General features: G+C 44.3%; 1 protein-coding gene across 1 annotated transcript in view; it reads right to left on the bottom strand.

Annotated features, from left to right (window-relative positions):
• Positions 1 to 244: 244 nt before the first annotated feature.
• LOC106820898 (cysteine sulfinic acid decarboxylase-like) overlaps positions 245 to 15,273 on the bottom strand; it is a 64,416-nt gene continuing 49,387 nt past the window's right edge. The window contains exons 7-11 of the mRNA XM_014825498.1: positions 6,160 to 6,276; positions 5,728 to 5,792; positions 5,206 to 5,284; positions 3,368 to 3,567; positions 245 to 289 (exon numbers count right to left, since the gene is read on the bottom strand). Coding sequence (XP_014680984.1) covers positions 271 to 289; positions 3,368 to 3,567; positions 5,206 to 5,284; positions 5,728 to 5,792; positions 6,160 to 6,276 — 480 coding nt within the window. The 3' untranslated portion in view covers positions 245 to 270. The remainder of the gene's footprint in view (positions 290 to 3,367; positions 3,568 to 5,205; positions 5,285 to 5,727; positions 5,793 to 6,159; positions 6,277 to 15,273) is intronic.

A 15,273-nucleotide genomic window follows, 5' to 3' on the forward strand; every position in this document is an offset into this window, starting at 1 on the left:
ACACGCACACGCCACGCACGCGCACACTGCACACGTCACACGCACACGACACGCACACGCACACGCACACGCACACGTCACAGCCACACGCACAGCACACGCCACACACACGACACACACCACACACACACGACACATATATATATGTGAACATGGAAATCGCATGCAATCTTACGAAGATTTATACAATATACTCATTGCGAAACTTAATTTTTGAGTAACAACTCTACTACCTTCGCGCATAACTAGGCGGAACCATCTCGACATTCGCTAGCTGCTCGCTAAGTACCTGCTACATAAACGCAAACAGATAATGCCTTACATCTGTCTACTAGACAGATTTGCAAAAGAAACAAACGTCATTAGCTAGTTTGTGAAACTTGCTTCCCGGCAACTATTAGCTCTTGGTATTATTCCATCATTAAATCCATGAAATCTCTGTGCGCTCCAAAACATTTACCTCAACGCACGCATGCCTAGTACGGGGATGGTTTGTATTTCTGCATGGAAAATGTGTGTGTGTGTGTGTGTGTGTGCGTGCGTGCGTGCGTGCGGGCGTGCGTGCGCGCGCGCGTGTGTGTAGTGTGTGTGTGTGTGTGTGTGTGTGCGTGCGTGCGTGCGTGCGGGCGGTGCGTGCGCGCGCGCGTGTGTGTGTGTGTGTGTGTGTGTGTGTGTGTGTGTGCGTGCGTGCGTGCGTGCGTGCGTGCGCGTGTGTGTGTGTGTATGTGTGTACCAGCATGCATGCGCCAGTGAGGTAGCATGCTCCAGTTTATATTTTTCACGCAGACACTGTGTGTTCCTCGTATACCCATGTGCCATGTAATAACCGTAGATGTGTAAACGCATATTGGCAATGGGCTTCACATATGACGCAATTGTGATAGCTTCACGAGAAAAAAGGGGGAAAAGGCACCAACTAGTCTTTATCAACTAGTCTATATCAACTAGTCTATATCAACTAGTCTATATCGACTAGTCTATATCAACTAGTCTATATCAACTAGTCTATATCAACTAGTCTTTATCAACTAGTCTATATCAACTAGTCTATATCAACTAGTCTATATCAACTAGTCTATATCGACGCTAGCTGTTGCGATGCAGTGATTTGCAGAAGATTGGAGTCGGAACTTTTGTCGGCAACAAAAATTCTTAAAAAAAGCCAATCCAAGTGACAGAGAGAGCTAGTACAAGAGCTACGATACGTAAGCGGTTCGCGCAGCACTCGCAAGCTCTGTTGTAAAGGTGCGGGCAGTGATGGAGCGGATTGCAACACGTCTAGCTGACAGACGGGCTCAGCGAGCGGCCGTTTAACGGTAGGCGATGGGCGCGGTCGAATAACGTATAATCGCGAAGGCGCACGCAGGTGACTTGCTGGAATGTCGATGCTATCCACGGCACTTCGATGCCTTATCTAATAACAGAACTCATGACGAGGCAGCTTGAATGGACGCGCCACAAACTATTCAGCAGCGCTTGTTACACGCCGTCTCCGGTATGACCGCCTTCAGGGCGAACACACGTCTTGCCAACAGAAATGCACGTGGTGGCCAGGCCGCGCAGAATGTGCCTGGCGGCATTAGCCGCATAGGCGGAGGCTGATAATCAGTAGTAGCGGCACCCGTCCGTGAGGAAGACCTTGAAGGTGACGCCCCAGGAATTCATCAGCGCCACTCCTGTACAGCCGGCGCGCAATCCTTCCACCCGCGCATAGAGACGTTGCGTGTCAATCGCCGGGAAACTTTCGCTTTCCACTCAACGCTATATATTAGAATTTCTCGTCACGCGTGGAACTACAAAGCAAACACTGTTCGCGATCTGGCCATGGCGAGGCGTGGAAGGCGGCCGCCATCCCCCCCGCGACACACATTAAATGCCGATTATATTTCTGTGCGCATATTACCTCCCGAATCTCTTTTCTACGCGCACAATGCTCGCCGACTGTGGGATAGGCACTTCTGGAGCAGATAGAGGGTGGAGGCGCTGTCATCTTATATCACACGCGCTCACCTGAGTTGCATGCGAAAATGTGTTCCCAGACAATCCGGTCTGTCGAAAGTCTGCGGACCCCGGAAAATGCTTCCATTCGTAGCCTGGCTACTGGATATAGGGAGCGCATGTCAACCGCTATTATATGGTGGTCTGTATGTGATTGTATGTATTATGGCATTTCCATAGTGGTTAGAACAATTCGGGTCTGTTCAATGCCCGTTTACTGTCTATATAAACATGCCAGGTGTGTGGCTGCTACAATACAACTTTACGGCCATGCCGGATCGCAGCTAGATTGGTTTGGCAGGAATAATAGGTCCATTGATTATGCAATGTTGACGAATGCTAGAGTAACTGGCACCTTGTGTAGTTAAAGGAATAATATGGCCATTGATTATGCAATGTTGACGAATGCTAGAGTAACTGGCACCTTGTGTAGTTAATAAGTACATTCCCTTATAACCAAACGCGTATTAGTTTGTCCAATATCACTGCTGGTTACTAAGAAATGTCTAATTGAAATCCGCAGTCCAAAAATCAGTTGTTTACAGTTTCAAACCGCTGCCGGCGAAGCGGGTGTGATACAGATTTATAGTGCACCAGACATTTTTGCACGCATGCTCGGCCGTACGCAATGCTATCATCAGTGATTTCGTAAACGTGGACGCTCGTGATAAGGAACTTTTTGTCAGGGCTGTCCACGTGCGTCCGTGATTAGTACGTGTGTTTTACTCTATTTCCATGTTTAGTCCGTGGCCGTGGTTACACCGCTGACACCTCCGTTTCACCTGGCATCCAAAACATACGGGCCGCACAAATGTTTACGTCATCGCTTGACTCGTGGATGACATTTACGGCACGTAAATGATACGTTGATACATATCAACATGAACCGATTTCAAGTCTTGTTTGTAATGTAACCAGCAGTGATATTGGACAAACTAATACGCGTTTGGCTATACGGTGATTGCAACTGTGAGTCTTCCTCAGATATAGGCAGCAAGTAAGTGAGAAGTCAGTGAGTGAGTGGTGGGTGGGGATACGGTTATTGGGGGATACGGTGGGTAAAGCAGTTGGTGGGGAATACGGTGGACGAGGCAGTGGGTGGGGGATACGGTGGACGAGGCAGTGGGTGGGTGGCTATTAGTGATTAGGTGGGTTGGTAGGTAGGCAGGCATGCAGGCAGGCAGGCCGGTAGGTATAGGCAGGTAGGTACGTATGCAGGTAGGTAGGTATGTACGCAGGCAGGTAGGTATGTATGCAGGTAGGTAGGTATGTAGGCAGGTATGTATGCAGGTAGGCAGGTAGGTAGGTAGGTATGTATGCAGGTAGGTAGGTATGTATGCAGGTAAGCTGCTAAGGCTAGATAACGTACGCTGCATTTGAGTACGCATTGTCAATCAGTTGCTCAGCTCCCCGGTCGCCCTTCGCCTTCCAGTATAGCCAGAGTTTGAACACGTCCACCTTCCGGCCACATTGCACCGACTTGTCGCCTGTGTCGTACGATACATCATAGAACTTGTCCTGCTGAAATAGGTACGTTGCACCGGCGCAGTTGCAATGGTGCAGAAGCCCCTGATGAAAACAAAAACACAACTGTCATGATACTGTACCCACTACAGGTTGGTATCAAAGAATCATACATGGAGCCAAAACGCTTAGACTGATTTTAAAGGCAATCAATTATATTGCAATCAGTAAATTGCTGTAGAAAACTATGAAAGTGGCATGAAACAGTGCATATGCGCGAGTCTTAACTATTGCTATCTATGACACTGCAGCACTGCCCGGTGATGAGGGACCCCCCCCCCCTAAATGCGTGAATCATTCCCTCTGCTCATTCTCATGTATTATAAAAATCAGATGACAGCGTCGTCAACTTATGAGACTGCACTAGACTTCGATATTATATTAATTTAATATTAACAAATGCGACGTGGTGTTAAGGATTTCTTCCTCCGCATATAATTTGTAACAAATCACAGTAAAACCCATACAAATCATGAACTGAAAAAGAACCCGTGGAACCGAGCAACATTGCCGGATTGCGTAAAAGAAAATCCCAACATGAACTTGCGATCTAGTCGGTCCACGTGACTAACAATCGGTATGGCCAACCCTAACGCGACCGATCGTCATATACCTTTACATCCATTTGGTGTTTGGTTTTCACATGTACTATAACTATATGTATAATTAGATATATATTCACCACATACATGTGTTACGTAGTTCTGGTCATGCATGAGAACATTACATTTTTATATTTATCTAATTACTTCATTAGATACAACGGCGGCCAGCGACCACTGTTAATACTATAAAACGTGTTGCTGGTGAAATTTAGGTTGCACCCACGTCGTCAGCACAATATACACCCCTAGTGATTTACTATGTATAACATGATAAATCTCATGAGCCGAAAATCTTTCACACGCGATAAATAACTTAATTTCATGTTTAAAATTGAAATGGTCCGATTACAGTGCGCAAAATTACTACCACCTATGCTACCTGCTTATATGGTCTGTCAGCTTCACAAAAATCTAGTCTTTTACACAAATAAAATGATAGACGAGTAGGGGTGCTAAGTCAACCGTTTGCACAATAAAACGAAAACCCTGTATGTCCTAGACGCTATTAATTTTGCCAGAGCCATAAGTTTGTATTGTGAAGTTATAGCACCTAGCCGCAGCGAACCATGATGACATACTCCCAAGCGCAGGTGCGTTTGTGTGCTATATGCGTATGTATGCGTGCGTGTGTGTGTGTGTCTATATCTGTCCGGCTGTCTGTCTGTCTGTCTGTCCGTGTGTGTCTGTGTCTGTCTCTGTGTGTCTGCGTGCGTGCGTGCGTGCGTGCGTGCGTGTGTTCGCTTTATTTCGTATTTTCGTTTTTATTTTCGTATTTATAGATACCACCAACTTGCAGACGTTGACAGATTTGAAAGTGACAGAACTGAAAATCTATAATTACGTGTAGAATTAGCACCCTACACCATTCGTACCAATCGTGTTACGCCACGTAGAAAGTAGCCATTGTCTTGTGGGATGTGCTGCTTGTAACTTTATACGCAGTCTTGCAAGTTTGTAATGTCAAGTCATACCTAACATAGTGAAACGAAAATGAAATAGAGGCATCTTTCTTTGCGAAAATAAAAAAGACTAGTGGGGTAAAATATGCGCAATGATAGTGAGAGAGAGGGGCGCTTACTTTTTCTTTCAACAGCAATGCTGAACACTGTAACGGTGCGCCAAACATCTTATGCGGATTCCAGGCCACGGAATCTGCCCTGCAAGAATCATGTACTAGTTAGTATTCCACTAGCCTCGCGTGCATCATAGTCAATCAACGGTACAACCACCGATGCGCAGTGATTTCTATACACACAAATTTCAATTCAGTTTTTGACCACACTGCAGGGCAACATAAAAAAACCCAGACAGGTGCAACGTGCTTCGAGAACTAATTTGAAATCACCTCTTAACAGTTTTAATACCTAATATATATATATATATATATATATATATATATATATATATATATATATATATGTATGTATATATCAAAGCATCTGCGCGCAGCCTTGACGACGAGGCTGCAGTGAGTAGGTGCCGCCATATAGAACAACATCAAATGTATATAGTAGACAGGAATAAACGAGCTGCTGGTAATTATAGGGCGTACACACACACATCGCTCGTATCGAGGGGGATCGTAGAAAGAATATTTTACCTTTCTATTCCCTCCAGCAAACCTCTGTGACGGCGTGACAGCAGAGCTGCCCCTCCCCAGCAACCCTATACACAGTGATACAACAAGCACGGTGAATGCAGCGAACGATGCATGGTGGGTGACATGGCCCTATGTAAGTGAGGCGAGGTGGGTGCAGCAATAATATATAATACACATCCACATAAAGGAGATCCATACGTGATAGAGCGACAGCAAGAACTGAATATTATAAAAAATATTATCAGAAATTGCACTCGGCAAAGAACCGAGGAAATAGACCCTATAGAAATATTAACATTCTATACAACGATTGTGACCAATTTCCAGCATAGTTGCGTATCGTTCAACGATTCTGCATGTTAAAAAATCTTTAAAACCCTCTTAAAAGAAGTCGTGGCGAATACTGATTTCGGTCACACGCTGCGTACTTACGTCGACATGCATCCAGACCTGATGTTTTTCACACACGTCAGCGATGCTCATCAGGTTGTCATAGGAACCTAGAACCGTTGTGCCGCACGTAGCGCTCACCATGAGCGGACAGCTTCCCTATCGACACACGAGAGAGAGAGAAAGAGAGGATAGTTAATTAGAAGCGCTACTCCTCAACACGTTTCTCTTCACGCACACGTCGATTTAGTGTCAGCGATCGTAACAACGGCAACGTAAACACCCCCATTCTGCGAATAATAATAGAATTGAAGTAATCCACTACTGAAACAAAATAGCCCGTTTATAAAAAAAAAATGGTAATCGTATGTACAATGGAAATCTGTTGGTTATATCTCAATGCAAATTGCAACAATCCCACAAGGCCATCACTGAGAGTGCTCCACTCCATTAATTGTGGAATATATAGCCAAGAATGCCCGAAGCATAATAATTTACATACTCATGATATATTCTATAATCTGTCATGATGTTTCACCTAGCTGTATTTTTACTAATAATTATTATGTTCACTTTTCATTTATTATAATAGCATTTAAGTTAAGAGCATTGGCAAACACGCTGGGCAACAAACTAGTTTAATCTACTAATAACATTTTGATGTTGTGGCACAGCCTAATTTGCGGGTAATAAAACAACAGGGTATTGGTGATACAGTAATCATGCAGTATTTTAAATATTTATTATAAGTAAAACAACCCTTAATAATTATATATATATATATATATATATATATATATATTATTACGATAGGCGAATATCGCGAATAACAAGCGTGTTAACTTTGACATGCTGTAATAATTAAAAAGCTATTTTTACATTTTATTCACGTATAACCACTTTTTAGTGAATCCTCTACTTATCATCACACGATTTGAGAACTTATTAATAATTTTTACCTCATCTTTATGAACGCACCGATGAACAATGCAAGGTCCTTTGTAACAGGTTATCCTCTGTGTCGCTCCCATGCGTTGAAACATGACGGGATTTTTTACGTGGAACATTTGGAAATTTCGCAACCATCAATCTTAGCGATTTTAAATCTGCCGAAAACGAGTTTTATCACCACAGATTGCAAGCCGATTTATATATGTTCGTTTGGCAGCCTGCAGTCGAATTGATGGCCACGTCTGTGATTGTGTTAAACTGAAGAATATCTGCGCATATATACGTTTATGTGTATGTCTACCCCTCCCCCTCCACCCGCAACCTCATGTCACTCTCGTTCTACCCCCTCTTTCACACTTAATCTCACTCTCGTTCTACCCCCTCTTTCACACTTCATCTCGTGCGATGTCTCTCTTTTACTATATTCGCTTACTCTGTCACTTTTTGCTATGACTTCTCTTGCCCTGTCCCGCACTTTCTTAGATTTCCATCGGCTTTCAGACAGTTACTGATATTGTAGGTTTTTGAAGGCGGTCATTGCTCCTGCTGCTGCTAATGTAATAACCCGCTTAGTAGAGGAAGACTTAGCAGCGCTGCAACGACCTGAGTCCGTATGCAACCTTCCCCCTTCCCAGCCTCCTACAGACACAGATGCGCGCGTGCGCACACACACACACACACACACACACACACACACACACACACACATGTACGCACACACACACACACACACACACACACACACATATATATATGTGAACATTGAAATCGATGCAATCTTACGGGATTTATACAATATAATCATTGCGAACTTAATTTTTGAGTCAACAATCTACTTACCTTCGGAATAACTAGGCGGAACCCATCTCGAATTCGCAGCTGCTCCGCTAAGTACCTGTACAAAACGCAAAGAGGATACTGCCTTAATCTGTCTACTAGACAGATTTCAAAAGAAATCGAAAACGTCATTAGTATTTGTGAACTGTGCTTCCCGGCAACGTATTAGCTCTTGGTATTATCCATCATTAAATCCATGAAATCTTGTCCTCCAAACACATTTCCTCAACGCACGCATGCCTAGTACGGGGATGGTTTGTATTTCTGCATGGAAAATGTGTGTGTGTGTGTGTGTGTGATGTGTGTGTGTGTGTGTGTGTGTGTGTGTGTGTGTGTGTGTGTGTGTGTGTGTGTGTGTGTGTGTGTGTGTGTGTGTGTGTGTATAACAATCTAACGGTTTATTTAGGTTTACACATAAGTACAGTTGCTACGCTTCGACGTGGGAATAGCACTGCATGTGCGTCAACTACATGCCAATGCCGATTCGCTCGATCTCATCAATCACAAAATCCATGTCTTTGCTGCTGCGCGGTGGCCATCCAGTCACGACCATTCGGAAAAAGTTAGGAAAGCCTTTCTCCTTCAGCGGCTGGTAGCCAACCATCATCGTCCCCTCCATGATCATCCTCTCTTTGATTTTCGGTGCCACCTGCGCAGTGGAACGCCAAATAATAGACACAGAAATCCGAGATGTTAACACCTGCGTAGTCAATTCACACGCCATCATTAGTCGACGGGCAGGTCAGGCTCTAATTACTACCCAAAGTATGAAGGCCACTCTTTTATCGTAGAAATTACAGGTGCTAATTGTAGCCTTGGAACAGAAAAAGGATCTGGAACCTATCCAAACACCAGCCAATTGATACGTCATGATCCCGGTGACGTATCATTACACAATTATCCTTAGGCTCAGTTATACGTCTTCCCGTGTATCTAGAGATGTTGTGATCTCATACGAAGAAAAGTTCAGAAGCTATACATGCTGTGAATTCATGCGCGTGCAGACAGCGCCAATAGTGAGAGGCGCGATGTTGCCGAAATAAGGAACCCGGAGATAGCCGAGGTCACTGGTGCCCGCCTACTGCTTTCTCTTCTCGGAAAAAGACCAAAACAGATCCCGACACTTTCAACCTTGGAGGACAACTCGCACGAGTGAGCTTTTTCAAGGAAATAACACCACAGTTTACGCGCCGAAAAAAGGCGTTCGAAGATTATCGGGAAACAGCGACGGGAGAGCAACCTCGCGTGAGGTGACGTCAGTATACATGAAGGGCTGCGACAGATATCACGAAACCGGCCCGATTATCCGAGAGATTATCAACCGTTGAACATGAGCGGATCAAACACACGTACACACACACACGCACACACACACGCACACACACACACACGCACGCACACACACACACACACATTCGTGGAGCGGCTATATCAAACTAGTCTTATTATCGACTAGTTCTATATCAACTAGTCTATATCAACTCATGTCTATATCAACTAGTCTTATCAACTAGTATCTATCATTCAACTAGTCTATATCAACTAGTCTATATCAACTAGTCTATATCGACGCTAGCTGTTGCGATGCAGTGATTTGCAGAAGCATTGGATCGGAACTTTTGTCGGCAACAAAATTCTTAAAAAAGCCAATCCAAGTGGACAGAGAGAGCTAGTACAAGAGCTACGATACGTAAGCGGTTCGCGCAGCACTCGCAAGCTCTGTTGTAAAGCTGCGAGCAGTGATGGAGCGGATTGCAACACGTCTGCTGACAGACGGGCTCAGCGAGCGCCGTTTAACGGTAGGCGATGGGCGCGGTCGAATAACGTATAATCGCGAAGGCGCACGCAGGTGACTTGCTGATTGTTCGATGCTATCCACGGCACTTCGATGCCTTAATTCTAATAACAGAACTCATGACGAGCAGCTTGAATGGACGCGCCACAACTATTCAGCAGGCTTGTTACACGCCGTCTCCGGTATACCGCGCCTTCAGGGCGAACAACGTCTTGCCAACAGAAATGCACGTGGTGCCAGGCGCGCCAGAATGTGCCTGGCGGCATTAGCGCATTAGGCGGAGGCTGATAATCAGTAGTAGCGGCCCCGTCGTGAGGAAGACCTTGAAGGTGACGCCCAGGAATTATCAGTAGCCACCTCGTGACAGCCGGCGGGCAATCCTTCCACCCGCAAGAGGACGTTGCGTGTAATCGCCGGGAAACTTTCGCTTTCCACTCACGCTATATATTTTAGATTCTCGTCACGCGTGGAAACTACAAAGCAAACACTGTTTCGCGATCTGGCCATGGCGAGCGTGGAGGCGGCCGCCCATCCCCCCGCGCACACATTAAAATCGCGATTATATTTCTGTGCGCATATTACCTCCCGAATCTCTTTTCTACGCGCACAATGCCTCGCGACTGGCTGGATAGGCACTTCTGGAGCAGATTAGAGGGTGGAGGCGCTTTCATCTTATATCACACGGCTCACCTGAGTTGCATGGAAAATTGTTCCCAGACAATCCGGTCTGTCGAAAGTCTGCGGACCCGGAAAATGCGATCATTCGTATGCCTGCGCTACTCGGCATTATAGGGAGGCGGCATCGTCAACCGCTTATTATATGGGTGGTCGGAGATTGTGATTGACTATGTATTCTTGGCATTTCCATAGCGGTTAGAACCAAGTCGCCGGTCTGTTCAATGGCCCGTTTACTGCTCTATATAAACATGCCAGTGTGACTGTGGCTGCTACAATATACAACTTTACGGCCATGCCGGATCACAGTAAAGTGTGTTCGGCAGCGAATAATTAGGTCCACTTGGATTAAGCCAATGTTGACGATATGCTAGAGTAACTGGCACCTATGCCTGTAGTTAATAAGTATTACATTCCCTTATAACCAAACGCGTATTAGTTTGTCAATATCACTGCTGCCTGTTACTAAGAAATGTCTAATTTGAAATCCGCAGTCAAGAAATCAGTCAGACAGTTGTTTACAGTCTTCAAACCGCTGCCGGTCAAGCGCGGCGCTGTGTGATACATGATTTTATAGTGCACCAGAGCATTTTTGCACGCATGCTCGCCGTATACGCCAATGCTATCATCAGTGATTTCGTAAACTTGCGACTGCTTCGTGTTTAAGAAACTTTTTGTCAAGGCTGTCACGTGCGTCCCGTGATTAGACGTGTGTTTACTCTATTTCCAATGTTTAGTCCGTCGCCGTGGTTACACGCTGACACCCCGTTTTCACCTGGCATCCAAAACATTCGGACCGCAAAAATGTTTACGTCAGTCGCTTGACTCGTGGATGACATTTACGGCCGAATGATACGTTGATACATATCAACATTAACCGATTTCAAGGTCTTGTTTGTAATGATAACCAGCAGTGAGTATTGGACAAACTAATACCGCGTTTGGCTATACGGTGATTGCAACTGTGCAGTTCTTCCTCAGTATATACGGCAGCAAGGTAAAGTGAGAAGTCAGTGAGTGAGTGAGTTGTGGGTGGGGATACCGGTTCTATTGGGATACGCTGGGCTAAAGCATTGGTGGGAATACGGTGGGACGGCATGCGGTGGGGGCTACGGGTGGACGACGCATCGTGGTGGGTGGCACTATTAGTGATTTAGGTGGCGTTGGTTAAGGTAGGCAGCTCATGCTGCAGGCAGGCAGGTAGGTATAGGCATGGTAGGTATGTATGCAGGTAGGTAGGTATGTAGCGCAGGTATGTATGCAGGTAGTCAGGTAGGTACGTATGTATGCAGGTAGGTAGGTATGTATGCAGGCAAGCTGCCTTAAGGCTAGATAAGTACGCCTGCCATTGAGTTACGCGATTCGTCGATCAGTTGCTCAAGCTCCCCGGTCGCCTTCGCCTCCAGTTATAGCCAGAGTTTGAACACGTGCCACCTTCCGGCCACATTGCACCGACTTGTCGCCTGCTGTCGTACGATACATCATAGAACTTGTCCTGCTGAAATAGGTTACGTTGCCACCGGCGCAGTTGCAATGGCTGCCAGAAGCCCCTGATGGAAAACAAAGACACCAACTGTCATGAATATGTGTACCACTACAGGTTGCGATATCACAGAATCTACATGGAGCCAAAAACGACTTAGACTGATCTTAAGGCCAATCAATTATATTGCAATCAGTAAATATGCTGTAGAAAACTATGGAAGTGGCCATGAATACAGTGCAATGCGCCGAGTCTTTAACTATTGCTATCTATGACACTGCAGCACTGCCGGTGATGAGCGACCCCCCCCCCTAAATGCGTGGATCATTCCCTCTGCTCATTCTCATGTATTATAAAAATCGAGATGACAGCGTCCAACATATGGACTTGCAACTAACCTTTCGATTATTATATTAATTGTCAATATTTAACAAATGCGACACGTTCGGTGTTAAGGATTTCTTCCTCCGCCATATAATTTGTAACAATCCACAGTATAAAACCCATACAATTCATGATACTTGAAAAAAGCGAACCCGGGCAACCCGAGCAAGCATTTGCCGGAGTTGCGTAAAAAAAAATCCCAACGATGAACTTGCGATCTAGTCCGGTCCGTGACTAACAATCGGTATGGCCAACCTAACGGCGACCGCCGTCATATACCTGTTACATCCATTTTGGTGTGTGGTTTTTCAACATTACGTCTATAACATATATGTATAATTAGATATATATTCACCACTACATGTGTTACGTAGTTCTGCCGTCATGCAATGAGAACATTACATTTTTATATTTATCTAATTACTTCATTATTATACAACGGCGCCAGCGACCCTGTTAATACTATAAAACGCTGTTGCTGTGTGAAATTTAGGCTTGCACCGCAGTCACGTCAGCACAATATTACACCCTAGTGATTACTATGTATAACATGACTAAATCTCATGAGCCGAAAAGTGTCTTTTCACACTGCGATAAATAACTTAATTTATGTGTTTTTAAAATTGAAATGGTTCCGATTACAGCTGCGCAAAAATTAGCTACCATCCTATGCTACCTGCTTATAATGGTTGTCAGCTTCACAAAAAAGTCTAGTCGTTTACACATAATAAAATGATAGACGAGTTACGGGGTGCTAAGTCAACGTTTGCACAATAAAACGAAAACCCTGTATTTCTAGACGCTATTAATTTTGCCAGAAAGCCATAAGATTTGTATTGTTGATAAGTTACTAGCATCTTAGCCGCAGGCGAACCATGGTGAATACCCCAAGACGTAGTGCGATTGTGTTGCCTTATATGCGTATGTATGCGTTGCGTGTGTGTGTGTCTGTATCTGTCCGGCTGTCGTGCGTGCGTGTGCCGTGTGCGTGCGTGGTGTGCGCTGGTTTGTTCGCTTATAGATACCAGGCAACTTGCAGACGTTTGACAGATTTGAAAGGTGGGACAGAACCGACAATTATAATTACGTGCTAGAATTAGCACCCACACCATTGTACCAATCGCTGTACGCACCGTAGAAAGTAGCCATTTGTCGCGCTGGAATTGTGCATGGCTGTGTATAACTTTGATACGCAGTACTTGCAAGTTGTGTAATGTCAAATCATACCTAATATTAGTAAAACGAAAATGAAATAGAGGCATCTTTCTTTGCGAAAATAAAAAGACTGATTTGGTAAAATATGCGCAATGATAGTGAGAGAGAAGGGCGCCCTTACTTTTTCTTTCAAACAGCAATGCTGAACACTGTAACGGTGCGCCAAACATCTTATGCGGATTGTCAGGCCACGGAATCTTGCCCTGCAAGTAATCATGTACTAGTTAGGTATTCCACTAGCCTCGCGTGCATCATAGTGCAATCAACGGTACAACCACCGATGCGCAGTGATTTCTATACACACAAATTTCAATTCAGTTTTTTGACCACACTGCAGGCACACATAAAAAAAACCCAGACAGGTGTAACGTGCTCGAGAACTAATTTGAAATCACCTCTTAACATTTTTAATACCTAATATATTATTATATATATATATAATAATATATATATATATATGTATGTATATATCAAAGCATCTGCGCGCAGCCTTGACGGACGAGGCTGCAGTGAGTAGGTGCCGCCATATATAGAACAACATCAAATGTATATAGTAGACAGGAATAAACGAGCTGCTGGTAATTATAGGGCGTACACACACACATCGCTCGTATCGAGGGGATCGTAGAAGAAATTTTACCTTTCTATTCCCTCCAGCAAACCTCTGTGACGGCGGACAGCAGATGCCCTCCCCAGCAGGCCTACACAGTGATACAACAAGCACGGTAAATGAATGCAGCGAACGATGCATGGTGGTGACATGCGCCCTATGTAAGTTGAGGCGAGCGTGGGTGCAGGCAATAATATATAATACACATCCACATAAAGGAGATCCATACGTGATAGAGCGACAGCAAGAACTGAATATTATAAAAAATATTATCAGAAATTGCACTCGGCAAAGAACGAGGAAATACACCCTATAGAAATATTAACATTCTATACAACGATTGTGACCAATTTCCAGCATAGTTGCGTATTCGTTCAACGATTCTGCATGTTAAAAAAACTTAAAACCCTCTTAAAAGAAGTCATGGCGAATACTGATTTCGGTCACACCGCTGCGTACTTACGTCGACATGCATCCAGACCTGGTGTTTTTCACACACGTCAGCGATGCTCATCAGGTTGTCATAGGACCTAGAACCGTCGTGCCGCACGTGGCGCTCACCATGAGCGGACAGCTTCCCTATCGACACACGAGAGAGGAGAAGAGAGAGAGGAGAGAGGACAGTTAAATAGAAGCGCTACTCCTCAACACGTCTCTCTTCACGCACAAGTCGATTTAGGTCAGCGATTCGTAACAACGGCAACCTAAACATCCCCATTCTGCGAATGATAATAGAATTGAAGTAATCCACTACGGAAACAAAAATAGCCCGTTTTATAAAAAAAAATGATAATCGTATGATACATGGAAATCTGTTGGTTATTATCTCAATGCAAATTGCAACAATCCCACAATGCCATCACTGAGAGTGCTCCACTCCCATTATTGTGGAATATATAGCCAAGAGTGCCCGTAGTATAATAATTTACATACTCATGATATATTCTATAATCTGTCATGATGTTTCACCTAGCTGTATTTTTACTAATAATTATTATGTTCATTTTTCATTTATTATAATAGCATTTAAGTTAAGAGCATTGGCGTACACGCTGTGGGCAACAAAACTGTTTAATCTCCTAATAACATTTTGATGTTGTGGCACAGCCTAATTTGCGGGTAATAAAACAACAAGGTATTGGTGATACAGTAATCATGCAGTATTTTAAATATTTATATTTAAAGTAAAACAACCCTCAATAATTG

Source organism: Priapulus caudatus, unplaced genomic scaffold, assembly GCF_000485595.1.
Source record: "Priapulus caudatus unplaced genomic scaffold, Priapulus_caudatus-5.0.1 Scaffold3, whole genome shotgun sequence".
Classification (NCBI taxonomy): domain Eukaryota; kingdom Metazoa; phylum Priapulida; class Priapulimorpha; order Priapulimorphida; family Priapulidae; genus Priapulus; species Priapulus caudatus.